The sequence below is a fragment of the Chiloscyllium plagiosum genome, unplaced genomic scaffold, assembly GCF_037043375.1.
Source record: "Chiloscyllium plagiosum isolate Xiang-an unplaced genomic scaffold, Cpla_swu_hap1 HiC_scaffold_30, whole genome shotgun sequence".
NCBI classification, from domain to species: domain Eukaryota; kingdom Metazoa; phylum Chordata; class Chondrichthyes; order Orectolobiformes; family Hemiscylliidae; genus Chiloscyllium; species Chiloscyllium plagiosum.
The window spans coordinates 16,277,384-16,304,574 of record NW_028270168.1 but is presented as its reverse complement, the minus strand read 5'-3'; the positions used below and the strand labels follow the sequence as shown (position 1 = coordinate 16,304,574).

General features: G+C 41.5%; 1 protein-coding gene across 1 annotated transcript; it reads right to left on the bottom strand.

Moving 5' to 3' along the window:
* Window positions 1-388: 388 nt before the first annotated feature.
* snrnp40 (small nuclear ribonucleoprotein 40 (U5)) lies at window positions 389-27,191 on the bottom strand. The gene is made up of 10 exons (XM_043717418.2): window positions 27,029-27,191; window positions 21,567-21,696; window positions 19,236-19,329; window positions 18,495-18,660; window positions 16,680-16,802; window positions 12,095-12,215; window positions 10,544-10,626; window positions 8,237-8,298; window positions 7,313-7,416; window positions 389-787 (listed from the first exon to the last, which is right to left on the bottom strand). Exons 1-10 carry the CDS (start codon window positions 27,119-27,121, stop codon window positions 738-740), a joined length of 1,026 nt encoding a protein of 341 aa, XP_043573353.2. The 5' UTR covers window positions 27,122-27,191; the 3' UTR covers window positions 389-737.

Here is a 27,191-nt window from a genome sequence, read left to right as displayed (position 1 = left end):
GTAAAGATATGGGTGATCACCACTTTATCATGTCATCGACTTCTGATTCAAAGTCTGGCTTGTCTTAAACTAACATGCATCTTTGTAACACCGACTGTATCACTGGCTTGATCCTTAGAATCTGGGCATAAAAGTGTCCATTTGGTAAAAGTTTGTCAGGAGAAAACCTGACTAACTACTAATGAGAGTTTAGCAATATTGTGGCTGAGAAAGGATTTAACTTCTGTAATAACATGAATTTTGGGGCTGAGAAGGGGGTGGGGGGGGGGGTTAATTGTTTGCTATTTGGAGGATGGAAGACAAAATATGAATTATAGGTTGAACAGGTTACAAAGCTGTGGAGGTGTTTCAAACATACTCCCTTCACATCCATTTCTAGGAACAGGTATAGCAAAAAGTGGCGTGAATTTATTTCTTTTGAATATTACAAAACAGATTATATAAAAAACTGTCTGTACAAAACAGCCACGATACAAAATTGAATGCAGGCCAGTTTTTATAGCTACAGACTGTCTAGATTCAGGTTCTGCATTCAAATTGCTCTCCACAGGAAGTGTACAAACTGGTCCAGACCTGGGAAAACAGCCCAGCTCATTTGCCAAGCCATGAAACAGGCTGGCACCTGTCAAATAGTTTTTTTTCATTCCACCAGTATTAGTTATTGTCTGGAATTTGAACACTTTCTGTGTAGCTGCCAGTTGATGTCCGACAAATCCTTCTGCACAAACTCGTCCTTTTTACTGTATCTCTCCGATGTAGAGTCTTTTGTCACTCGATGCGGAAAGAACTGTTGGAATAAAAAAAAAAGGTAGATTTCAGTTAATGTAAAAACTTTGCCTCATGCCACGGCAGTTAAGAGTTAAATTAGAAAACTGCATCTATCCAGCCTTAGTCTGAAATATCCAATGCAGTTGATTTATTGTCAATTACAACAGCAACAATTGTGGACAATAAAAGGCCAGAAGACTAATGCACCAAGTTCACTCATCAACAATCTATAGTCACTAGTGAAGTTCATGACTCCAGCAGAAATACTGGTGAAGAGATGCCACTATCAAAATGCCAAATACAACACAAAAACTAAGCTGAAACAACTAATTGTTCAACAAATTTGATAACTTGTTCATGTTCACTAGGTAATTTACACCATAAAATATTCTAAAAGCACATTTGTGTGTCGTGAGTTAGCTATCTCAACTATGTTTACTGGTAACTTCAGTAGCACTTGGGAATTTTAACTGAAGTTTTGTCAAACTCAACTCATGATAAATATGAAAAGAGAAAATCCCTAAGGAAAAGAATGTACTTATATAGCATTTCTCATGTTAAAATTTTACCAAATTAGTTCATAACCAATGCTGAAAGTTTCCAGCAGTAACAAGTGGCTAGATAATCGATGATAGAAGCCATGACACCAGAAGAATCTGGTTTGTCTGTATACTGCCATGTAATACCCATACCCATGATTTGACGAGAATGAACGAATGAATGCCAAGCAACAACACAATATTCCCTCAAAACTGCACTGAAATACTAGCCTCGATAATGTGTTCAAGTCAGAAGTGGTGATTGTAGACGTTTTTAATCTGTTCAGAAGTATTATTAATATATCTCCAAAGCAGGTGAGACTTGAACTCTGGTCTTCTGGCTCAGGGGACACTCCTCCTCTGGAGGTGAAGAGTTATATTAAGTGAACATAAACTAGATAAATGTGTGGTGAAATGGAGCAGGTAGGGAAAGAGAGAGAGCATGAGAGTGTAAAAAATAGGGAGTCCGAAAAATCAATTTGGTGTAAACCATGATGCTAACTGATGCAGTGCTTGTAAGGTCTTGCAACGGCTGCACTGAAGATTTGCCCGTACGTGAGAAGAGCAGACAAAGGAAGCACATGGTAAGGACAATGCAGGAGAGACTGAGAGCACGAGAGCACAGTTACCGCCTTTGCTGTTTGAATTTGTGTATCGCTGGATATCGGAGTGCATCTGGGAAAATTAACAAACAGTGAAATTCACAACTAATCTTGGAGGAACTGTTGGGCGAAGTTCACAACACAGAATCAGATAAGTAATTGTTGTTTTAAGTCTGTCCAAGAGAAAGGCTGCAGCAGTGAGTGTAATGGATTCTTTCTTGATTATGTTTTTGGAGAGAAGTCTCTTGATTAAACTTAAAATATAAGCCATAGCTATTAATTTATCCTGAGGCAGTGTTTGTAGAGGAATAAGACGGTGTTATTTTCTGGGTCTGTAGATTGTGAAGGAGCAAAAATGGCCTTTGCAGTGATATGTACTTCTTGTCAGATGTGGGAGTTTAAAGAGAGTTTAAGGGTTACTGCAGATTATATCTGATATAAATGCTGTTGGATGCGAATCTTATCAGATCGAGTGGATTGGTTGGAGAGACAGATAGAAGCGATGAGGAAATTGCAACAGCTACAGTATGTGATGGATGGCAGTTATAGAAAGGGGGGAAAAGTCTCAGATACAGTCACATAGATGGGTTAACTCCAGGAAGGGAGAGAGAGGTCGGCACCTAAGGCAGGAGTCTTTTGTGGATATATCCATTTCAAACAGGTATGCTGTTTTGGAAAATGTAGGGGGTGATGGGTTCTCAGGGGAACGTAGCACAAACAGCCAAGTTTCTGGTATTGAGACTGGCTCTAATGCAATGAGGGGTACGTCGGCTTCCAAGAGATCAATTGTATTAGGGGATTCTGTAGTCAGAGGTACAGACAGACGTCTCTGTGGCCAGCAGAGAAAAAGCAGAATGATGTGTTGTTTCCCTGGTGCCAGGATCAAGGATGTATCAGAGAGGGTGCAGAATGTTCTCACGAGGGAGAGGGGCCAGTAAGAGGTCATTGTCCACATTGGAACCAATGATATAGGAAGGGAAAAGGTTGAGATTCGGAAGGGAGATTACAGAGAGTTAGGCAGAAATTTTAAAAGGAGGTCCTCAAGGGTAGTAATATCTGGATTACTCCCAGTGCTACGAGCTAGTGAGGGCAGGAATAGAAGGATAGAGCACAATAATGCATGGCTCAGGAGCTGGTGTATGGGAGAAGGATTCACATTTTTGGATCATTGGAATCTCTTTTGGGGTAGAAGTGACCTGTACAAGAAGGACGGATTGTACCTAAATTGGAAGGGGACTAATATACTGACAGGGAAATTTGCTAGAACTGCTTGGGAGGATTTAAACTAGTAAGGTGGGGGTTGGGACCCAGGGAGATAGTGAGGAAAGAGATCGATCTGAGACGGGTACAGCTGAGAACAGAAGTGAGTCAAACAAACAGACAAGGTAGGACTAATAAATTAAACTGCATTTATTTCAATGCAAGGGGCCTAACAGGGAAGGCAGATGAATTCAGGGCATAGTTAGGAACATGGGACTGGAATATCATAGGAATTACAGAAACATGGCTCAGGGATGGGCAGGACTGGCAGCCGAAATGTTCCAGGATACAAATGCTACAGGAAGGATAGAAAGGGAGGTAAGAGAGGAGGGGAAATGGCATTTTTGATCAGGGATAGCATTACAACTGTGCTGAGGGAAGGTATTCCCGGAAATACATCCAGGGAAGTTATTTGGGTGGAACTGAGAAATAAGAAAGGGATGATCACCTTATTGGGATTGTATTATAGACCCCCCAATAGTCAGAAGGAAATTGAGAAACAAACTTGTAAGGAGATCTCAGTTATCTGTAAGAATAATAGGGTAGTTATGGTAGGGGATTTTAACTTTCCAAACATCGACTGGGACTGCCATAGTGTTAAAGGTTTAGATGGAGAGGAATTTCTTAAGTGTGTACAAGACAATTTTCTGATTCAGTATGTGGATGTGCCTACTAGAGAAGGTGCAAAACTTGACCTACTCTTGGGAAGTAAAGCAGGGCAGGTGGCTGAGGTGTCAGTGGGGAGCACTTTGGGGCCAGCGACCATAATTCTGTTCATTTTAAAATATTGATGGAAAAGGATAGACCAGATCTAAAAGTTGATGTTCTGAATGGGAGAAAGGCCAATTTTGATGGTATTAGACAAGAACTTACGAAAGCTACGGAGGCAGATGTTCACAGGTAAAGGGACGGCTGGAAAATGGGAAGCCTTCAGAAATGAGATAACAAGAATCCAGAGAAAATATATTCCTGTCAGGGTGAAAAGGAAGGTGGGTAGGTTTAGGGAATGCTTGATAACTAAAGAAATTGAGGATTTGGTTAAGAAAAAGAAGGAAGCATATGTCAGGTATAGACAGGATAGATCGAGTGAATCCTTAGAAGAGTATAAAGAAAGTAGGAGTATACTTAAGAGGGAAATCAGGAGGGCAAAACGGGGACATGAGATAGCTTTGGCAAATAGAATTAAGGAGAATCCAAAGGGTTTTTACAAATATATCAAGGACAAAAAGGTAACTAGGGAGAGAGTAGGGCCCCTCAAAGAGCAGCAAGATGGCCTTTGTGTGGAGCCACAGAAAATGGGGGAGATACTAAATGAATATTTTGCATCAGTATTTACTGTGGAAAAGGATATGGAAGATATAGACTGTAGGGAAATAGATAGTGACATCTTGCAAAATGTCCAGATTACAGAGGAGGAAGTGCTGGATGTCTTGAAACGGTTAAAAGTGGATAAATCCCCAGGATCTGACCAGGTGTACCCGAGAACTCTGTGGGAAGCTAGAGAAGTGATTGCTGGGCCTCTTGCTGAGATATTTGTATCATTGATAGTCACAGGTGAGGTGCCGGAAGACTGGAGGTTGGCAAACGTGGTGCCACTGTTTAAGAAGAGCAGTAAAGACAAGCCAGGGCACTATAGGTCGGTGAGCCTGACCTCGGTGGTGGGCAGGTTGTTGGAGGGAATCCTGAGGGACAGGATGTACATGTATTTGGAAAGGCAAGGACTGATTATGGATAGTCAACATGGCTTTGTGCGTGGGAAATCATGTCTCACAAACTTGATTGAGTTTTTTGAAGAAGTAACAAAGAAGATTGATGAGGACAGAGCAGTAGATGTGATCTATATGGACTTCACTAAGGCGTTCGACAAGGTTCCCCATGGGAGACTGGTTAGCAAGGTTAGATCTCATGGAATACAGGGAGAACTAGCCATTTGGATACAGAACTGGCTCAAAGGTAGAAGACAGAGGATGGTGTTGGAGGGTTATTTTTCAGACTGGAGGCCTGTGACCAGTGGAGTGCCACAAGGATCGATGCTGGGCCCTCTACTTTTTGTCATTTACATAAATGATTTGGATGTGAGCATAAGAGGTACAGTTAGTAAGTTTGCAGATGACACCAAAATTGGAGGTGTAGTGGACAGCAAAGAGCGTTACCTCAGATTACAACAGGATCTTGACCAGATGGGCCAATGGGCTGAGAAGTGGCAGATGGAGTTTAATTCAGATAAATGCAAGGTGCTGCATTTTGCAAAAGCAAATCTTAGCAGGACTTATACACTTAATGGTAAGGTCCTAGGGAGTGTTGCTGAACAAAGAGACCTTGGAGTGCAGGTTCATAGCTCCTTGAAAGGGGAGTTGTAGGTAGACAGGATAGTGAAGGCGACATTTGGTATGCTTTCCTTTATCGGTCAGAGTATTGAGTACAGGAGTTGGGAGGTCATGTTGCGGCTGGACAGGACATTGGTTAGGCCACTGTTGGAATATTGCGTGCAATTCTGGTCTCCTTCCTATCGGAAAGATGTTGTGAAACTTGAAAGGGTTCAGAAAAGATTTACAAAGATGTTGCCAGGGTTGGAGGATCTGAGCTACAGGGAGAGGCTGAACAGGCTGGGACTGTATTCCCTGGAGCGTCGGAGCCTGAGGGGTGACCTAATAGAGGTTTACAAAATTATGAGGGTGATGGATAGGGTAAATAGACAAAGTCTTTTCCCTGGAGTCGGGGAGTCCAGAACTAGAGGGCATAGGTTTAGGATGAGAGGGGAAGATATAAAAGAGACCTAAGGGGCAACGTTTTTACGCAGAGGGTGGTACGTGTATGGAATGAGCTGCCAGAGGATGTGGTAGAGGCTGGTACAATTGCAACATTTAAAAGGCATCTGGATGGGTATATAAATAGGAAGGGTTTGGAGGGATATGGGCCGGGTGCTGGCAGGTGGAACTAGATTGGGTTGGGATATCTGGCCAGCAAGGACGGGTTGGACCGAAGGGTCTGTTTCCGTGCTGTAAATCTCTATGACTCATGGGTACAACCAGGAATTGAGAGGTTTCCAGTCTCTTTGGATTTAAGCTGCTAGCCTGCATCCTCAAGAGAAGACATTCCTGTTGTTATTCTGCCTGAAGCAGAAAGCCAGCCACAGCAAGATGTAATGAAAAGCAAAGGAGATTATGTACAAGCAACAAGTAAATTAGCTACATTATAATTACAGCATAACTCATTTTATAATTCAACATTAGAAAAAGACTGCTGCAATTTTAAACCTTATTCGTTGAAGAGCCACAAGTACGAGTTTTTTAAAATATTAGGTAAATAGGAGATATGGTGTAAGTATTAAAAGTTTGAAAGTTTGAGTCTCACATCATCAACAATCACCAGCTACCACAAGCTGCTCCTTCCTCAATGTCTATTGCTCTATCAGCAGCTATTACTCAGCTACTACACCTTCCGGTACATTTTGCTATAATCTTCCCACATTGTTAGAGGTTTGGCTCTTCAACTAAATGCTTGTCTCCATCTATTACTGCATTTCCTGTTTTTCCCTGTGCAGGTGATCCACTTTTGCCTGAGGCGGTACGGTGGCTCAGTGGTTAGCACTGCTGCCTCTCAGCACCAGGGTCCCAGTTCGATTCCACCCTTGGGCGACTGTCTGTGTGGAGTTTGCACAAGCTCCCCGTGTCTGCGTGGGTTTCCTCCCACAGTCCAAAGTGAATTGGCCATGCTAAATTGCCCATAGTGTTAGGTATGTTAGTCAGGGGTAAATGTAGGTGGGTGGGTTGCTCTCTCGAAGGTCGGTGTGGACTTGTTGGGCTGAAGGGTCTGTTTCCACACTGTAGGGAATCTAATCTAATCCTTCTGTATTCCAAAAGGGCATGGGTAGTCCTATTGTGCATGAAGAATATTACTGAAATGTACAAAAAGCAAAAGATCCTGACAATTCAATCAAATTAATCTATTTCTTTTCAGCAAAAAATAACGTTTAATATTTTGGGTGTATTTCATTTGCTCAGCGAAGTGAACATACACATCAAAAAGTTTTAACCTTCCCTTTACTAGTTTCAAGTTAGCTATACAATTCCAAACAGTTCTTAAGTTAAAATTGCATAATTATGCTGGATTCTAAACTGTTAGCCACAATAAGACACTTACTAATTGGTTCTTCTGGATGAAAGGACACCTCATTCACTGAGCCTGCATGCCCTGGTAATTTATACAAGATTCTTCGCGACGTTGTATCCCAGACATAAACAAACCTGAAAGAAATGATGCGTTCTCTCAGTGCTGATCACTTACGTCTTTTCAAATAACCTTCAACAATTTGAATACGTAAAGTCCCTTTAGCATAGTAATACCTCCAAAGCACTTTGTTAATATAATACAATCCAGTGATATTCATAGAAGTTGACAAAACTTATTCATTTGGACTGCATTATGCAGAGTGCATTCCCCACTGCCTGCCATGTTCCTATCTTTTTAAAATTATCAGTTTTAGAACTTGTACATTGTTGGCACAACGCATGCACCCAGATTATTAAAAGTTCTGAAGTCAGGTTAAGTTGTTGTGGCATTAACACCATTTTGCAATGGTTAAATTTAAAAGTTCCACGGAATTGGCGTTTAAACAATATCCTGCACTCAGCATCCTGATATTTAATAAAAGGTGGTGGATTCAAATACAATTAAATTACACCCACTTTGATTTCTTTCACAGATTTGTTATTCGCAAATTTGTGCACTTGCGAGGTCAGCGCCAGATCCCATTGTTTTCTCCCCTCAGTCTGATCACACAGTCCTTCACAGGAGGAGAGTTATGCAATAGTGGAATCTGAGTTTTCTGTTATTCACAGGAAGTCTGTCCCTATTCCCCACAGAAAATAAGGATTTGATGCTCTAAATCAGAAAGTATCCTACGGAGACTGTGTTCAAAGATACAAAGCATGCAGATCCGAGTTTGTCCCAAAGTTCACTCAGCCCAGCAACATTATAACTATATTTAAAAAGCATACAAAATGATCATTGCTTAATTATAAACATCACATCCTTATATTAAAGTGTTTATGAAATAATATTTACCTGTCAGCAGATCCAGCAGCTATTTTGCTTCCATCAGTTGACCATGAACATCTCAAGAGGTTCTGCAAGAAGTTGTATAATGTCAAGGGACCAGTATTTTAATATTGAGGCAACGTGACAATGGCTCCCAATTCCCCATTGAAAGGCTCAAATGCTGCAGAACCAACACAACACTGCCCACACCAAATTATTCAAGAACCTCTAAACTTGGAACAAGCAATATTAAGTGATTTGAAAGATTCCATAAAGGGCTTTCTGCCTTTATCATCATCAGTGGCTTAGAAATTAATTTTGTTCAACTTTCTAAAACTACTTTAATTATCTGATAGAAAATAAAATGCGAGGGGGCAGCATGGTGACTCAGTGGTTAGCACTGCTGCCTCACAGCGCCAGTGACCAGAGTTTGATTCCAGCCTCGGGCGACTGTGTGAGTTTGAACATTCTCCCAGTGTCTGCATGGATTTCTTCCGGGTGCTCTGGTTTCCTCCCACAGTGCACAAATGTGCAGATTAGGTGGATTGGCTCTGCTAAATTGCCCATAGTGATCAGGGACGTGTAGCTTAGTCAAGGGTAAACAGAGTAATAGGGTAGGGGAACGGGTCTGCGTGGGTTACTCTTCGGCTGTTTCCACACTGTAGGGATTCTTCTTCTTCTAAAAGAACCATAATAAGCCCTTTCCCACCATTTAGCTCAACTTTATGTTGCCCAAGATACAAAGTACTATGATGAGGTCCCGGAAGACTGGAGGTTGGCAAACGTGGTGCCACTGTTTAAGAAGGGTGGTAAGGACATGCTAGGGAACTACAGACCAGTGAGCCTGACCTCGGTGGTGGTCAAGTTGTTGGAGGGAATCCTGAGGGACAGGATGTACATGTATTTGGAAAGGCAAGGACGGATTAGGGATAGTCAACATGGCTTTGTGTGTGGGAAATCATGTCTCACAAACTTGATTGAGTTTTTTGATGAAGTAACAAAGAAGGTTGATGAGGGCAGAGCAGTAGATGTGATCTATATGGACTTCACTAAGGCGTTCGACAAGATTCCCCATGGGAGACTGGTTAGCAAGGATAGATCTCATGGAATACAGGGAGAACTAGCCATTTGGATACAGAACTGGCTCAAAGGTAGAACACAGAGGGTGGTGGTGGAGGGTTATTTTTCAGACTGGAGGCCTGTGACCAGTGGAATGCCTCTAGGATCGGTGCTGGGCCCTCTACGTTTTGTCATTTACATAAATGATTTAGATGAGAGCATAAGAGGTACAGTTAGTAAGTTTGCAGATGACACCAAAATTGGAGGCGTAGTGGACAGCGAAGAGGGTTACCTCAGATTACAACAGGATCTGGACCAGATGGGCCAATGGGCTGAGACGTGGCAGATGGAGTTTAATTCAGATAAATGCAAGGTGCTGCATTTTGGGAAAGCAAATCTTAGCAGGACTTATACACTTAATGGTAAGGTCCTAGGGAGTGTTGCTGAACAAAGAGACCTTGGAGTGCAGGTTCATAGCTCCTTGAAAGTGGAGTTGCAGGTAGATAGGATAGTGAAGAAGGCGTTTGGTATGCTTTCCTTTATTGGTCAGAGTATTGAGTACAGGAGTTGGGAGGTCATGTTGTGGCTGTACAGGACATTGCGTGCAATTCTGGTCTCCTTCCTACTGGAAAGATGTTGTGAAACTTGAAAGGGTTCAGAAAAGATTTACAAGGATGTTGCCAGTGTTGGAAGATCTGAGCTGCAGGGAGAGGCTGAACAGGCTGGGGCTGTTTTCTCTGGAGCGTTGGAGCCTGAGGGGTGACCTAATAGTGGTTTACAAAATTATGAGAGTGATGGATAGGGTAAATAGGCAAAGTCTTTTCCCTGGGGTCGGGGAGTCCAGAAGTAGAGAGCATAGGTTTAGGGTCAGAGGGGAAAGATACAAGAGAGACCTAAGGGGCAACTTTTTCACGCAGAGGGTGGTACTTGTATGGAATGAGCTGCCAGAGGATGTGGTGGAGGCTGGTACAATTGCAACATTTAAAAGGCATTTGGATGGGTATATGAATAGGAAGGGTTTGGAGGGATATGGGCCGGGTGCTGGCAGGTGGGACTAGATTGGGTTGAAATATCTGGTCAGTATGGACGTGTTGGACCGAAGGGTCTGTTTCCCTGCTGTACATCTCTATGACTCTATGACCATTGTATGGTCCACAGACTGCATTCCTGCCTCATAAGGAATCATTATTTACAAGAACATCCAAGAGACCAGCAGATTTTCTTTTTTAAGTAGTAGTCCAGTCGTTAGTTTTGTATTACTAAAACAATACCTACCTTTTCAAAATTATGCACATTACCCTGGAATATTTTCACACATCTCTCTTTTGGAGCAAATGGACGGATATCCCAGACACGTACTGTAAATCCAAACACAAAAATCATGATATTTCAGTAATTAAGCTTTTTTTCTGATTTAGAAACATGTTTTTATAACCAAAACAGAAAACTAATACGAAGCAGAGATCATCTCATGTGCTACAGTTGTTGTGATTTACATCAACACTCACTCAACAATAATCCCCTCAAGCAACTTAAGGCAGAATAATCTCAATAGTTTAAAAAAAAACAAGAAGAGCTAAAATCAACAGTTCAATTCATTAGAAGCAAACCAGACAGATTTCAAAAGTTCTCAGCCACAATCTTTGATCTGTGCTGGGTTAGCTTGTCTCAGCTGGGACAGTTAGTGGAGCTTTAATTGGCCTTAATAGCCGTTCATTTGGAAGAAAAGTCCAATAATGTTCCCATTTCTCTTCACTACTTACTAAACCCAACTAAGTGAGTCAGTGAATACTGGACCCAGACAGGAATGGCGTAGATTGCTCCCCCCAAAATCTCCAGCAGTCAAATCCCAATGCGTACATCACAAATGACCAATTAAAAGTGACACTGCAAAGTAACTGACATCAATGGCACATACTCTAAAAACAAGTCCTTCCATAAAGAAGGCAGGCTGAATTGGTGGGGTAAATTTTATAAGAAACAAACACTAAATACTAAAAGAAGAATGTGTCAAGTGTGAAAATACAGCATGGTGTACAACTTCTTTGATGTTGTAAATAGCTAAGCCACACAGTTTAAGAAGGTCATAGGTTTAATTTCCAGTCTGCAGAGTTCACTTTCAGCTGATGCAGCAATTGGTCGCAAAAAGTAACCCTAGAAAATGTTGTCATTATGTGGGAGCCTTTGTGCATTTGTTCCTTCACTCAAGTATCTAAACAAAAGAGCTCTCAGTCCTGCCAATTGGCAAAATTGTCATCTGAAAATCAGAAGGCTCTTGGTTGAAAGTTTACCCTAGGATCCAAGCACGCAGTCTTGATTGATATTCCACTGTTGTACTTGCTGGGAGCAGCATCAAGTCCATCTGCCTTCAAAGATGATTCAAGCAGCAGTAGGGAACTGTAGCAGTCTGACCAGCTATGATCAGAAATACATTGTTTCAAAGGGTAGTGATAGCAGCTCAATTGTAAAAAAACAAGGGAATTACATGGACTCAAAAACAAAAATCTTCAGAAGTATGGTGAAAATGAATGCTCCTTTTTGGTGCTGCATACCGTAATTTACTGTTATAGGAGCCTGTGTGAAGGTTGAAAGGAATCTTATCTTACAAAGAATGACTGCATCTTAAAGATAATCAAATTGAAATGAAGTGAATTTGGGACATTTAGAGGATATAGCCATCAGATAGAGACTACAAGCTTTCACACTGTTACTGTTTCAGAAGAGTACATGCATGTCCTGTTTAATTATTATTTTATTTTCAGGCTCTTCAAAAACACAACCGCCACCTCTGACCTTCTTTACAGAAAGTAATCACACTTTTATTACCTGTATTGTCCATTGAATTAGAAAGGAGGTAAGAGCCATCTCCACTTAGAGCCAAGCCAGTCACAGAGTCTGTATGACCTCGCATAGTATAAATTAACTTGTTTTGTCGCAGATCCCAAACCTAACACAAGTAAAAAAAGTTAACTTTAATCTCAGTTATTTTCCCACAAATAATATTTTATGCACAGACATTGTTTTTCCAATTCTAAAATTACCCACAAAGTTCATTTACTCTGACAAGTTTTGTGAATCTTTGTAGGTTTGTTTGCTGAGCTGGAAAGTTCGTTTTCAGATGATTCGCCACCATACTAAGTAACATCAATGAACCTCCGGATGAAGCACTGGTGGCATGGCCTGCTTTCTATGTGTGTTTAGGTATCCTTGGGTTGGTGACATCATTTCCTGTGGTGATGTCATTTTCTGTTCTTTTTCTCAGGGGGTGGTAAATGGAATCCAAGTCAATGTGTTTGTTGATAGAATTAACTGGAATTCTATGCTTCTAGGAATTCTCATGCATGTCTCTGTTTGGCATATCCTGGAATGGATGTGTCGTCCCAGTCAAAATAGTGTCCTTCCTCATCTGTACGTAAGCATATTAGTGACAGTGGGTCATGTCTTTTTGTGGCTAGTTGATGTTAATGTATCCTGGTGGCTAAGTAGTGCCTGTTGTCTAATGTAGTGTTGTTACATTTCTTGCAAAGTATTTGTAAATGAGATTAGTTTTGCTTTTGTCTGTATAGGGTCTATCAAGTTCATTAGCTGCTGTTTTAGTGTGTTGGTGGGTTTGTGGGGTACCATGATGCCAAGAGGTCAGAGTAGTCTGGCAGTCATTTCAGAGATGTCTTTGATGTAGGGGAGAGTGGCTAGGGTTTCTGGATGTGTTTTCTTGCTGAGGAGATTGGCGGACTGTGTTCATTGGGTACCTGTTCTTTTTGAATACACTGTAAACGTGATTTTCCTCCACTCTGCATAGTTTCTCTGTGCTGGTGTGTGGTAACTCATTGAAATAATGTTCCAATGCAGCTTTGTTTGTGGGTGTTGGGAGGATTGCTTCTGTAGTTCAGTATTTGGTCAGTAAGTGTTGCTTTTCTGTAGATGCTGGTTTCAAGTTCCCCATTGGCTCTACTGCAACATCTAGGAATGGCAATTTGTTGTTGTTTTGCTGCTCTTTAGTGAACTTTATGCCAGTAAGGGTATTATTGATGGTCTTGAAGATTTCCTCTAATTTGTTTTGTTTAGTGATGACAAAGGTCATCCACATAGCAGACCCAAAGTTTGGGTTGGATGATTGGCGGAGCTGTTTGTTAGAGTCTCTGCATTACTGCCTCTGCTAAGAACCCTGATATTGGAGATCCCAATAATAACCTTACAGACATACAATTCACTAAAGAGGAGGAAAACAACAACAAACTGCCACTCCTAGATGTCGCAGTAGAGCGAACAGCCAACGGGGAACCTCAAACCAGTATCCACAGGAAAACACCACATACTAACCAAATATTGAACTACAGAAGCAATCATCCCAACACCCACAAACAAAGCTGCACTAGAACATTATTTCAATGAGCTACCACACACTGCAGCAGAGGAACTACAAAGAGCAGAAGAAAATCATCTATATAGTGTATTCAAAAAGAACGGGTACCCAATGAACACATTCCGCCGACTTCTCTGCAACAAGGAGTGAGTATAAAAGGAAACAATAATGTCAGAACGGAACCGTGATACTCATGGAGGATGTTAATCTACAGATAAACTGGAAAAGTCAGATGAACAACATCCCAGAAGCAGCGCTAAATGAGGAAATAGAAGAGACCCAAGGGGCTACTTTTTCATGCAGAGGGTGGTACGTGTATGGAATGAGCTGTCAGAGGATGTGGTGGAGGCTGGTACAATTGCAACATTTAAGAGGCATTTGGATGGGTATATGAATAGGAAGGGTTTGGAGGGATATGGGCCGGGTGCTGGCAGGTGGGACTAGATTGGGTTGGGATATCTGGTCAGCCTGGACGTGTTGGACCGAAGGGTCTACTTCCATGCTGTACATCTCTATGACTCTAACAAACCCAAATAAGCAGACAAAACATGTCCAGAAACCCTAGCCACTCTCCCCTACATCAAAAGATATCTCAGAAATGACTGCCAGACTACTCAGACCCCTTAGTATTATGGTAGCCCACAAACCCACTAAAACAGCAGCTAATGAACTTGAAAGACCCTATACATACAACAAGCAAAACTAATGTCATTTACAAAATACCGTGCAAGGACTGTAACAAACACTACATTGGACAAACAGGCAGAAAACTAGCCACCAGGATACATGAACATCAACTAAGCCACAAAAAGACATGATCCTGTCTCACTAGTATCCTTACACAGATGAGGAAAGACACCACTTTCACTGGGACAGCACATCCCTCCTAGGTCAAGTCAAATAGAGACACGCACAAGAATTCCTAGAAGCATTGCATTCCAACCAGAACTCTATCAACAAACACATTTTCTCAGGGGGTGGTAAATGGGAACAGAGTCAAAGAATAGGAAATGACATCACCAAAGAAACCTAAACACAAATAGGAAGTGGGCGATGCCACCAGTGCTTCATCCAGAGGCTCACTGATGTTACCTAGTATGGTGACAAAATATCTGAAAATGAACCTTCCAGCTCAGTGAGCAAACTTACATCCAGTTCATTTATTCTTTTTGCGTCTGCAAAGTAAATTCAGTGTATTATAAGTTATAATATGTGCTCCTCCATGCGATACCACACAATGCGCAGTTTGTACAAAATAAAAGCAAATTACTGCGGATGCTGGGAATCTGAAACCAAGAGAAAAAGAGAGAATCCAGAAGAGCTTTGACAAAGGGTCAGTTAGACTCGAAACATCAGCTCTTTTCTCTCCTTACAGATGCTGCCAGACCAGCTGAGATTTTCCAGCATTTTCTCTTTTGGCGCAGTTTGTACAAGTGTCCCTAAATTTTACAAAGATACACAGGCGTATTATAGGTTTACTCCTTGAATGATCTGGAGGAGAAACCAAGCAAAAATAAATAAATAGCTATAAATTCTGTGTCCTACGATCTTATACTCCACAATCACTTGACGAAGGAGCAGCACTCTGAAAGCTGATGCTTCCAAATAAACCTGTTGGACTATAACCTGGTGTTGTGTAGTCTTTAACTTTGTACACTCCAGCCCAACACAGGCACCTCCAAAGCACAACTAATTATGTTTTACTAATCTTCATGAATGCCAAAAAGAAAACATTATTCCTGCACTAAGACTCAAAATATAATTGCATACTTCCCATATGGCTGTTACAGAATCTTCCGACTAGACATTTGTGCTTGACAGCTTCAACTGGCTCGTTAGCTTATCACTGGACTAAATGTAAACCCACCACTCAGTTGTAGAGTGCCCAGGAAAGGGACGAAGGAGAATAGTGGTTATGCTCCACAAACTGAATCGCCTTCATTTCAGAAGTAGCTGTCCATCAAAAAGTCTTTTAAAAATCTCCTAGGCTATCATACAGCATGTTTCAATTGAACAGATTGATCAGAGAAATGCAATGTTCTGTTCCAACCACTGAGATCAATTTGTGATTGCAGAAAATTAATACTGCTCCAGGCAAATCTCAGGGAAGCAGCTTTAGATAGGATATGTTTAATGCTCTGCATTTAACAGTTATTGACATTTTTAATCACTCTGACACCAAACTACCTTTCATACAGCAGGCCCTAAAATCTCTCTACACTTTACAGCAATATCTACCTTTAATCAACGTTAACTTTGTATTGTATTCTTTGCTGGACACAAAGAAAGAATACATTAAATAAAAATCATCAGATACTATGCTGATAACACATGATGCACCTAAGGAAGTTCTGGCATCAGATAAATGTTGAGGCATGTAAATTTCCAGATTCCACAGTTTGAAGTTAGTTTGGTCAAAGTCATCAGTGTGATTATTTTTTTAAAAATTAAGTAAAGGAACCCAAGGTCCTTCATGAATAAAGAATACACCAGTTTAATGTGCATTCTCGATGGCAATGCCTCTACCAAACACAGTGGCACTTGCCAACCAATCAACACTTACCACACATATGGTATAAAATGTTTGTTTTCCTCCAAAATTGATATTCTTGAGAATTGTCCTGACGAGGGTAAGAGGAAAAGGTTCAACAAAATATGTATTTTCTCAAAAAGGTTTAATATGTCAGGTGAAACCTACAGTGGGTTCATAAACATAGGTGTATGCATTTTACATGTTGTAGCAGTGCTCACAAACCGACTCGATACAAATCACCTCCTTCAGAACCACCAGATCAAGGTATAGAATAGGATACAACTAAAGCTTATCTTCTAAAATCCAGGGCAAGGACTAGAGAGGTCAGTACTCACGATGCAACTGTACTTTCTGAAATTCACCCAGGAACAAGGAAAGAAACTTTGAAAAAAAGTGTTATTTTACCAAAAGAACTGCAGACATAAATTTAAATGGATTCCAAACTCAGCACTGCCTTTTTTTCTTGTTAATTAGTTCACTTTCATGTAGCTCACAAATCACACTGATCACCTTACCTTTATGTCATTATCAATACCACCAGAAATAATCTGATCACTTGTGTCATTAAATGTTGCAGCAAGTACTTGGTATGTGTTCTGAAATGTATGGATAGCAGCTTTCTTCCGAATATCCCAAAGCTAAGGAACCAAATTATATGGAGAAATAAATTAAAGAAAATAAAGATAAGCAACAAAAACAATTGATGTACTTTTCATCTTTATATAAAATGATTTGGATGTGAACATAGGAGGTATAGTTAGTAAGTTTGCAGATGACACCAAAATTAGAGGTGTGGTGGACAGTGAAGAAGGTTACCTCAGATTACGAGGCCTTGATCAGATGGGCCAATGGGCTAAGGAGTAGCAGATGAAGGTTAATTTAGATAAGTGCAAGGTGCTGCGTTTTGGGAAAGCAAATCTTAGAAGGACTTATACACTTAATGGTAAGGTCCTAGGGAATGTTGTAAAACAAAGAGACCTTGGAGTGCAGGTTCATAGCTCCTTGAAAGTAATTGCTGGTAAATAGTAGTGAAGAAGGCGTTAGGTTTGCTTTCCATTATTGGTCAGAGTATTGAGTACAGGAGTTGGGCATCATGTTGCGGCTGTGCAGGATATTGGTTAGGCCACTTTTGGAATATTGTGTGCAGTGCTGGTGTCCTTCCAACGGAAAGATGTTGTGAAACTTGAAAGGGTTCAGAAAAGATTTACAAGGATGTTGCCAGAGTTGGAGTTATAGGCAGAGGCTGAATAGACTGGAGTTGTTTTCCCTGGGGTGTCGGAGGCCGAGGGGTGACCTTATAGAGGTTTATAAAATCAAGAGGGGTATGGATAGGATAAACAGAAAAAGGTCTTTTCCCTTGGGTGGGGGGAGTCCAGAACTAGAAGGCATAGGCTTAGGGGGAGAGGGGAAAGATATAAAAGAGACTTATTGGGCATCTTTTTAACAGAGGGTGGCACGTGTATGAAATGAGCTGCCAGAAGTGGTTGAGGCTGGTACAATTGCAACATTTAAAAGGCATCTGGATGGGTATATGAATAGGAAGGGTTTGGAGGGATATGGGCAAAGTGCTGGCAAATGGGACTAGATTAGGTTGGGATAGCTGGTCGGCATGGACAAGTTGGACTGAAGGGCCTGTTTCCGTGCTGTACACCTCTATGATTCTATGTAAAAGAACAGTCAGTCAGTCTATATATAGTTTGCACACTGCTTCCAAAAACACAACACATCTTTTTAAACAGGATTTTATACCAGTCTGGGTTTTATTTCTATTGCTCATGCAAACAATCCGACCAATGAATCTGTTAAATGTGTGCTCCTCTTCTAAAAGCACTAATTTTTTCTGGGAGTTTAGCTGAACAATTGCTACCAACCTTTTTGTACTTTTTAATCAAATGGCAACTCTTGATGTTCGAGGCTAGAGGGTAGCTCTCACTAAGTTGAAGGTGACAGCCAGCCAAATCATGTAACTAAATGGCAAATCAGCAGCAGAAATCCTGCTGACATTTCACTTCCTTACCTTGCAATGCTGATCAAGCAACTATAGCCCTTGCTCAAATTAGCAGATTCAGCACACATCCAATGTTAAACCTGGTGTATTTCTGGTCTGTCTGATGCTGCTATTCACCCGTTAAACTTGCTGAGCTATTGACAGAGCCCCACGCCCTGAAAATCACTTATTCCAAGGAAAGGGTAGTGCATTCATCTCCCCAGTCCTTGGCAAGATAATTTCATCCCACGAGCTTCTGCTTTAGAATTTCTGACTGTTCAGTTTTTGCCTCATGAACCTTTGTCAGTAAAACATAATATGCCCTAATATTAATTGCAATCACCTTTACTGTTCCATCATCACTTCCTGTACAGACTAACTGTGGTCCTCGTCTTGCTGGGTAACATGAATTCACGAAGGAAGTGTGCCCTTTCAACCTCTTGACTCTTTCACCCGTTTCACTGTCCCACACTGCAACAGTTTTATCTGTTGATGCTGAAAAAAGCATGCTGAAGAAAAAGCAGAAAAAATAAACCAAAGACAAGACAGCTTCAAAACAGTAGTTCAAATTTACAAACATTAAACCAGCATTTAAATTGGGATAGACCGCGGTGAGGAATGGGGGCAGTGAAAAAAGTATAACTTTTGTGGTTTTAGAAAAGCTTATAAACTCGGTTTATTTTAATTCAATAAAAATTTATTGTTGCTTTCCTTTCATCTGCTTGATTTGCCACAGTTTATCAACTAGTGGCCACTGCCAATGCTCATAGCTTAAGCTTCCCAAGGTGCCCAGGGAACCATTTTGTTTACACTTGCAAAGGTGAAAATCGATAGCATAGATTTGATATATACTCAAAAAAAATGCAGGAGCTGCAGACATAAATTAGAACAATTAAGTGATGCATAATTTTGGTTTTATAGACCAGTAGATTCTGGAAGGAAAGAAATACATTTCACAGAATCCCTACAGTGGAGAAGTAGCCCATTTGGCCCATTGAGTCCACCGCTGAAGACCAGCCCACCCCTCCTTTGAATAAAAAAAAATTCAGCTAAATTTTGATTATGAAGTACAAAAATACAATACCTGCCATCTGTGTTATAATGCAATTCCATAACTGCTCCACTGTGGCCTTTTAATGTAGCATAGTTATCACAGTCCCCATACACATTCCACAACACTAAAGGGAGAACAAGACAGAAAAACATGAAGGACCTTAAACCTGACACAGCTTTTGAGAACTTCATGAGATTAAGATAACAGAATTTCACAAGCTCTTACATGATAATACTAGAAATACATTCATGCACGGGTAGTGACTCATTTGCAAAGTTTTTTTTTAATTAACAGGAGGGACAGGCAGAAGGCAAGGTAAGAAATGTTAACAAATGGCTGTATTAAAACCAAAAAAAATATATGCAGTAGGCCAGGTAGCTGCTATGAAGGGAAGTTCATGTTTGAAAGCCTCATGTGAAACATAAAACCTTATATGGATCTATTGCGCTGAAAGTCCTTTTTCTTGCTGTACACATTAACATTTGACAAATGGCCTACACTCTAGAAACACCATTTCTGCTGTTTTCAGATATTGGCTAACCTGTTATTTTCTATTTTCAACTGTCTGCAGCTACAATCGTTAGCTTTTTTCCTTTTTGAAAATCATCAGGGAAAATATCAACTGACATTTTTACACACTTTAACAAATCAATAATATTACATTTCTATACCGAAACGGAGTACATCCTTGCAACATTCCCCACCGTAAGCAGTTCTTGTATTGTACACCGAACATACTTACATCTAATCAGTCATATTTCTAGTGGGTCAGGAAAATTGCAAAAATATTCAAGCTGGTTTCAGTATAGAAATGTGACTGAAACTGGATCAATGCCTTAAAGTTTTTATTTTGTTTTAATATCTGACAATCCAGCTCAGAATCAATGTTCCACTCAAAGCATTGTACATTACAAATACATTCTACGGCCACTACAGCTATTCAAATTCACATTAGAACAAATTATATTCCAGCAAAGATGCTTGTTTGCTACACAACTGATCACATCAAACTAGACCCAAAATGATCATTAATGACAAGCAGTTCAGGCAAGCATTCAAGAGCTCAAAGTACTCACTCCAGAGACAATCCAAGTTGAAAAAAATAAAGTGCTGGGTATTTTTACAGCTTGAGATGAACAGAACATGGACCTACAATGTACTATAGGAACAAAGGAAACAGGAAGCAAGCCAGTCAGCCTTTGAGTCTGTTCTGCCCGTTTGCCCGTAACTACCTATCTTTGATAAATGTTGCTTGATTCCTTTACATGACAGAAATTCAACAGTTGTGTACCTAAAATTTCAATTTGATCCACCATCCACAACTTTTACTGGGAATTGGGGAAAGAGGAGGGTCAGATTTACAGAATAATTGAAAAAAGCACTTCTTGTGTTCACTACTGAATGGTTTAGCTCTAATTTTGAGATCATCGCCCCTTCCAATGGAATCCTTCAGGGGAAATAGTTTCTGCGTATACCCTAATGATACGTTATCATTTCAAGAAACTCAGTTAGAACACCTCGCTACTGTTAAAACTCCAGTGAATACAAGAAAAAAGTTTATGCACTGCATCTTCATATTTTAACCCATTAAACTGTGGTATCATACTGACAATTCCATGACATACCCTGCCCAAAGCTAATGTATTCTTCAAACTTGATACCTAAAACCAAATATAATACTACTGTTAGGCTGCAGCCAAGAATTATACAAGTTGACACATTGCCACCTCACTCTTCAAAGAGATAAAAGGCAACATTCTGTTAGCTTTTCCAATTACATTCTGCATCTGTGCAGTAGGTTTTAGTGGTTTGTGTACATGGGTAGTGAATTCTCTTCAATAAAGTATTCAAATTTGAATTTTTTGCATCCAAAGTAGGTGACACCTTACTTCCACCATCTCACTTTACAGTGCTGTCATATCTGATATTCATATTAATATATTAGGGTAAAGAACAGCACCACTATTAACAAAATGATTAGGACATTACATAACTCCAAAATTTGATTAGGTTCCCCTACAATGTGGAAACAGGCCCTTCGGCCCAACAAGTCCACACCGACCCTCCGAAGAATAACTTACCCAGACCCCTTTCCCAGCTTACTAATGCGCCTAACACAATGTGCAATTTAGCATTGCAAATTCACCTGACCTGCACATCTTTGGCCTGTGGGTATAAACCGGAGCACAGGGAGAATGTGCAAACGCCACACAGAGGGTGAATCGAACCTGGGTCCCTGGCACTGTGAGGCAGCAGTGCTAACCACTGAGCCACCATGCCACACCTAACATTACATAACTGCAAAATAACTGAAGTTTACTTATATCTATCTACTTAACAGAAGATGAAATAGTCACTTACGTATTAGTCTGTCAAATCCGGAAGATGCCAGTGTTGATCCATTTGGGTGGAACTTACAGCAGTAAACTTCTCCCTCGTGACCTGTTAGAAGCATTATAGGAGCTTGAAGACTTGATGTTCTTGGGGGACCCTAAATAATTGGCAGTAAAACAAATGAGAAAATTTGATCAAGGTAGCAGTCTAAACACCTTTTCCCTCCCCCCACACTACAACATGTTGGACAGGCTGCATGGACCATGTGAAATTGGAAAGGTCCTCATATCCAAACTCCCAAATTAAATGACTATACACATCAGGAAAACTGGAATCAATACACATGCCCCACTAATCTAATTCATCAAATTTCAAAACCAGAGTTTAACCAGCAGAACCCCGACAATCATTACAATAGAGCCTCAACTAGGACTCATATTTGACTTGCATCCCAAATTAAACGGCTTGCGCTAATACAAAAGTAATCTAATCAGTAACACTAGGACAAGTATGCAGTATTCTATAAGCGGCCTCAGCAGTGTACTGTACAGCTGCAACATGACTGCCCAACTCTTATACTTAGTACACTGACCAATGAAGGCAAGCATGCAAACACTTTTTTCACCACACTCTCTATCTTTGAATCCACTTTCAAAGAAAATATGCATCTGCACCTTAGTTATTTTTGTTTGGCATCACTCCCCAGAGCCCTACCATTAACCGTATAAGTCTTGCCCTGATTCAGCTTACGAAAATACAACACCTCACATTTATCTAAACTAAATTCCACATTTGACTCCTCAGCCCATCTGGTCAAGGTCCTGTTGTACTCTCAGATAACCTTCTTCACTGTCCACTACACCAATTTTGGTGGCATTCGCAAACCATACCTCCTACATTCACATCCAAATCTTTTACGTAAGTGTCAAAAAGCAGCTGAACCAGCAACATTCCTTCTGGCACACTACCGGTCACATGCCTCAAATTGGATAAAGAATCCTCCACCACCACCTTCTGTCTCCTACCTTCAAGCCAATTTTGTATCCAATTCACTAGCTCCCTCTGGATTCCGTGTGATCTAACTTGTTGAAATCCACATAGGCAGTGTCTACTGCTCTGCCTTCATCAATCTTGTTTGTCACTTCAAAAAAAAACTCAGCTACGTTAGTGAGACACAGTTGTCCCACGCACAAAGCTGCGTTGATGATCACTAATTAGTCCTTGCCATTCCAAATACATGTAAATCTCATCCCTCAAAATCCTCTCCAACAACTTGCCCATTACTGATGTCATACCCACTACTCTATAATTCCCTTGCTTTTCCTTACCACCTTTCCTAAATAATGGCACCACATTAAGACATCCAACACCTCTTCTCTATCCTTCTCCACAATAAACATTTATGTAAAATACTCATTTAGTATCTCATTAATCTCCTGGCCACGTTGATCTTTAAGGGGTCCTATTCTCTCCCTAATTACTCTTTTACCCTTAATCTATTTTTAGAATCTCTTTGGATTCTTTTTAACACTATTTGCCAAAGCTATCTCACTTCTCCTTTTTGCCCTCCAGATTTCCCTCATAAGTATACTCCTTTAGACCTCGCATTCCCCTAGTAATTCACCTATTCTCAGCTGTCTATACCTGACGTATGCCTCCTTTGTTTTCTTGAGCAGGGCCTCAAGTCTCTAGTCATTCAGCATTCCCTACACCTACCAGCCTTGCCCTTCGCAATATTGTCTCTGAACTCTTATTATGTCATTTTTGAAGGCCTCCCATTTCCCAAACGTCCCGTTCCCTGTGGCTAGCTTCTCCCATTCAACTTTTGAAAGTTCCTGCCTAATACCATCAAAACTGGTGCTATTCCAATTCAGAACTTTAACTGTAAGATCAGGTCTATCTTTTTACATAATTATTTTAAAACTAAAGAATTATGATCACTAGCCCAAAATACTCCCCACAAACACCTGAGCCACTTAGACCATAAGACACAGGAGTGGAAGTAAGGTCATTTGGCCCATCGAGTCCACTCCGCCATTTAATCATGGCTGATGGGCATTTCAACTCCACTTACCCACATTTTCCCCGTAGCCCTTAATTCCTTGTGACATCAAGAATTTATCAATCTCTGCCTCGAAGACATTTAGCACCCGGCCTCCACTGCACTCTGCAGCAATGAATTCCACAGGCCCACTACTCTCTGGCTGAAGAAATGTCTCCGCATTTCTGTTCTGAATTTACCCTCTAATTCTAAGGCTGTGCCCACAGGTCCTAGTCTCCTCGCCTAACGGAAACAATTTCTTAGCGTCCACCCTTTCCAAGCCATGTATTATCATGTAAGTTTCTATTAGATCTCCCCTTAACCTTGTAATCTCAAATGAATACAATCCCAGGATCCTCAGCCGTTCCTCGTATGTTAGACCTGCCATTCAAGGGATCATCCGTGTGAATCACCGCTGGACATGCTCCAGTGCCAGCATGTCCCTCCTGAGGTGTGGGGCCCAAAACTGAACACAGTACTCCAAATGGGGCCTAACCAGAGCTTTATAAAGGCTCAATAGCACATCGCTGCTTTTATATTCTAACCCTCTTGAGATAAATGACAACATTGCATTTGCTTTCTTAATCACGGATTCAACCTGCACGTTTACCTTTAGAGAATCCTCGACTAGCACTCCCAGATCCCTTTGGCTTTGTGAATTTTCTCATCATTTAGAAAGTAGTCCATGCTTGTATTCTTTTTTCCAAAGTGCAAGACCGCACATTTGCTCACATTGAATTTCATCAGCCATTACCTGGACCCCTCTCCCAAACTGTCTAGATCCTTCTGCAGCCTCCCCACTTCCTCAGTACTACCTGCCTGTCCACCTAACTTCGTATCATTGGCAAACTTTGCTAGAATGCCCCCAGTTCCTTCATCCAGATCATTAATATATAATGTGTACAGCTGCGGCCCCAACACTGAATCCTATGGGACAGCGCTTGTCACCGGCTGCCATTCCGAAAAAGAACCTTTTATCCCAACTCTCTGCCTTCTGTCAGACAGCCAATCCTCAATCCATGCCAGTAGCTCACCTCGAACATCATGGGCCCTCACCTTACTCAGCAGCAGAAGTCTAGATAGACCACATCCACTGGGTTTCCCTGGTCTAACCTAATTGTCATCTCTTCAAAAGAATTCTAACAGGTTTGTCAGGCACGACCTCCCCTTACTAAATCCATGTTAACTTGTTCTAATCCTACCCTGCTCTTCCAAAAATTTAGAAACCTCATCCTTAATGATGGATTTGAGAATTTTACCAACAACCGAGGTTAGGCTAATTGGCCTATAATTTTCCATCTTTTGTTTTGATGCTTTCTTGAACAAGGGACTTACAACAGCGATCTTCCAATCATCTGGGACTTTCCCTGACTCCAGTGACTTTTGAAAGATCTCAACCAACGCCTCCGCTAGTTCCTCAGCCACCTCCCTCAGAACTCTAGGACGTAGCCCATCGGGGCCAGGATTTGTCAATTTTAAGACCCTTTAGCTTTTCTAGCATTATCTCTTTTGTAATGGCAACCATACTCAACTCAGCCCCCTGACTCCCTTTAATTGTTGGGATATTACTTATGTCACCCACTGTGAAGACTGACGCAAAATACTTAAGTTCTCCGGCCATTTCCTTATCTCCCATCACTAGCCTTCAAGCATCAGTTTGAAGTGGCCCAATGTCTACTTTTGCCTGTCGTTTGTTTCTTATGTATTGAAAGAAACTTTTACTAGCATTTCTAATATTACTGGCTAGCCTACCTTCATATTTGATCCTCTCCTTCCTTATTTCTCTCTTTGTTATCGTCTGTTTGTTTTTGGAGCCTTCCCAATCTTCCGATTTCCCAGTGTTCTTGGCCACTTTATAGTATCTCTCTTTTTCTTTGATACATTTCCTGACTTCCTTTGTCAGCCATGGCTGTCTAATCCCTCCCCGGATAATCTTTCTTTTCTTGGGGATGAACCTCTGTACAGTGTCCTCAAGTATACCTACAAACTCCTGCCATTTTTGCTCTACTGTCTTCCCCGCTAGGCCCTTGCCCTGCCTTACTTCCCAAAAGGTGGTCAGGTTTTACTGCTTCTCTAATAGGTACATCCATACATTGAATAAGATTAGATTGCCTACAGTATGGAAACCTGTCCTTCAGCACAACAATTCCACACCGACCCTCCAAAGAGTAACCCATCCAAAACCCTTCCCCAACCCTATATTTACCCCTGATTAATGCACCAACCGCTATGGGCAATTTAGCATGGCCAATCCACCTGACCTGCACATCTTTGGATTGTGGGAGGAAACCAGAGCACCCAGAGGTAACCCACACAGACACGGGGAAAATGTGCAAACTCCACACTGACAGTCACCCGAGGCAGGAATTGAGCTCAGGTCCCTGGTGCTGTGAGGCTGCGGTGCCTTACCACTGAGCCCACAATAAGAAAAAGATTAAGAAAATTTACTTGTACACACTTAATAAATTCCTCTCCAACCAAGTCCTTAACATTATTTCAGTCCCAGGCTATGTCTGGCAAGTTAAAATCCTCTACCATTACAACATTATTATTCTTACAGATGTTTGAGATCTCTTTACACATTTGTTTTTGAATTTCCTGCTGACTATTGGGAGACCAACAGTACTTCTAAAGATATATTAATCAACCGGTTCAGACACGTCACGACAGACCTTTGGAGCAGGAAGGATCTGAACCTGGAGCTTCTAGCCCAGAGGTAGGGACACTACAAATCTACCAGAAGTGTACTCAACTAACCAAATCATTGATTGGGTGTCATTTACAGACAGCTTGTCTACTACTGACGGTTTAGATATTTTCAGTCATTATTAAAGGCAAATGAGATAATACATCACTCTGGGAAGTGAAGATAAAATATTAAACCATAGTTACATCTCCCGGCTCAGGACAAGACCCCTTCACATTGTTTCAAAGATGAACAGGGACGTTAATGTTTACTCCTCAGTCTACTCTAGGGCTGTTGTTGTATCGCCATAATCTTGCCAGACCAGAGAGGCTGCTCTCTTATGAGAAGGGACTGGTGGTGACTTAACCTGAGGGCCACCAGAGGGGAGAGGTTGAGAAGGAGAGTTATTCATGGTAACCTCAAACCGGTGATGGGAATTGAACCCAGGACACCCAGCTCTGTAACCCAACAATCCAGCCAACTGAGCTAAACCAATTCCCACATCAAGGCTCTGGGGAGAAGTTGAGGGAAATGCACGGGATGAATGGCTGCTCGAGAGGGCCAGCACTGACAAGATGGGCGGAACGGCCTCTTCTGACGCGGCGCCTGCTGACGGCGTCACTGGGGCGCTTTCTTTGCGGATCCTTCGACAGGCGGAGAGCGAGAATGAACCCCGCGGTGAGTGAAAGGCCCGAGGTATCACCGAGGGCGGTTACAGGGAACCCTGACTGACTGACTGACTCCCTCCAGGCCGGGCCTCACCGCCTGCTGCGGGACTCCCGGCACCACCTCGTTCCTCGGCCGCTTGGTCGGAACCAGCGCCATTTCTTGCGCCTTGCGTTTCTGATCGATCATGGCCCTGCCGCTGTCTCCGAGCTGCCGGCGGCGGATTCCCTCTCCCGGAGCGAGCCCCTTCACCTCAGGG